General features: G+C 66.6%; 1 protein-coding gene across 1 annotated transcript in view; it reads left to right on the top strand.

Annotated features, from left to right (window-relative positions):
- Positions 1 to 1,024, top strand: part of PIM1 (Pim-1 proto-oncogene, serine/threonine kinase) — a 36,046-nt gene that overhangs the window by 29,341 nt on the left and 5,681 nt on the right. The window contains exon 2 of the mRNA XM_035893728.1: positions 304 to 885. Within this exon, the coding sequence (XP_035749621.1) occupies positions 304 to 885 (582 nt within the window). The remainder of the gene's footprint in view (positions 1 to 303; positions 886 to 1,024) is intronic.

Below are 1,024 nucleotides of genomic sequence, written 5' to 3' on the forward strand. Positions count from 1 at the left end.
TGACGTGCGCGCAGGGGGGCGGATGTGGGGGGCACCAGAGCATCCCGGCGGGGGGATGCCCTGGCACCGGTGAGGCCAGGCAGGGGGATGCCCAGGCACCGGTGGGGCTGAGCTGGGGGGCACCAGAGCATCCCTTGGGTGGGGGGTGCCCAGGCACCGGTGGGGCCGGGCAGGGGTGCACCAGATTATCCCGGTGGAGTCAAGCAGGGGGGGGCACCGGAGCATCCCGGCAGGGGGATGCCCAGGCACCAGTGGGACCAGTGAGGCTGGGCAGGGGGATGCCCAGGCACTGGTGGGGCTGAGCTGGGGGGCACCAGAGCACCCCCTGGGTGGGGGGATGCCCAGGCACCACTAAAGCTGGTGAAGCCAGGCAGGGCAGCACCGGAGCATCCCCTGGGGAGGGGGGATGCCCAGGCACCGGTGAGGCCAGGGACACCGGAGCATCCCAGGTGGGGGGTACCAGACCCTCAGTGCTGCATCAATCCTCACTGACAGCATCATGTTCCCCCCCCCCACAGCCCACTGGCACCCGTGTGCCGATGGAGATCGTGCTGCTGAACAAGGTGGGCTCCGGGTTCCGTGGTGTCATCCACCTCCTCGACTGGTTTGAGCTGCCCGACAGCTTTGTGCTGGTGCTGGAGCGTCCGGAGCCGTCACAGGATCTCTTTGACTTCATCACGGAGAGGGGATCCCTGTCCGAGGAGCTGGCGCGGGGGCTTTTCCGCCAGGTGCTGGAGGCCGTGCGGCACTGCCACAGCTGCGGTGTCCTGCACCGCGACATCAAGGACGAGAACATCATTGTCGACCTCTCCACCGGCGAGCTCAAGCTCATCGACTTTGGCTCCGGCACCTTCCTCAAGGACACAGTCTACACCGAATTTGACGGTGAGCCCACACCCTGGGGGATGCTCCCAGTACCGGGCATTGCACGGCCCAGCCTGGCTGGGCACCAGAGGTTCCCCCGTTTGCTGAGGGCGGGGGGGGGCTGATTATTAATTATTTAGCTGGCTGCCGAGTTGCTTTT

The sequence above is a fragment of the Egretta garzetta genome, unplaced genomic scaffold (genome assembly GCF_000687185.1).
Source record: "Egretta garzetta isolate BGI_Z169 unplaced genomic scaffold, ASM68718v1 scaffold105, whole genome shotgun sequence".
NCBI classification, from domain to species: domain Eukaryota; kingdom Metazoa; phylum Chordata; class Aves; order Pelecaniformes; family Ardeidae; genus Egretta; species Egretta garzetta.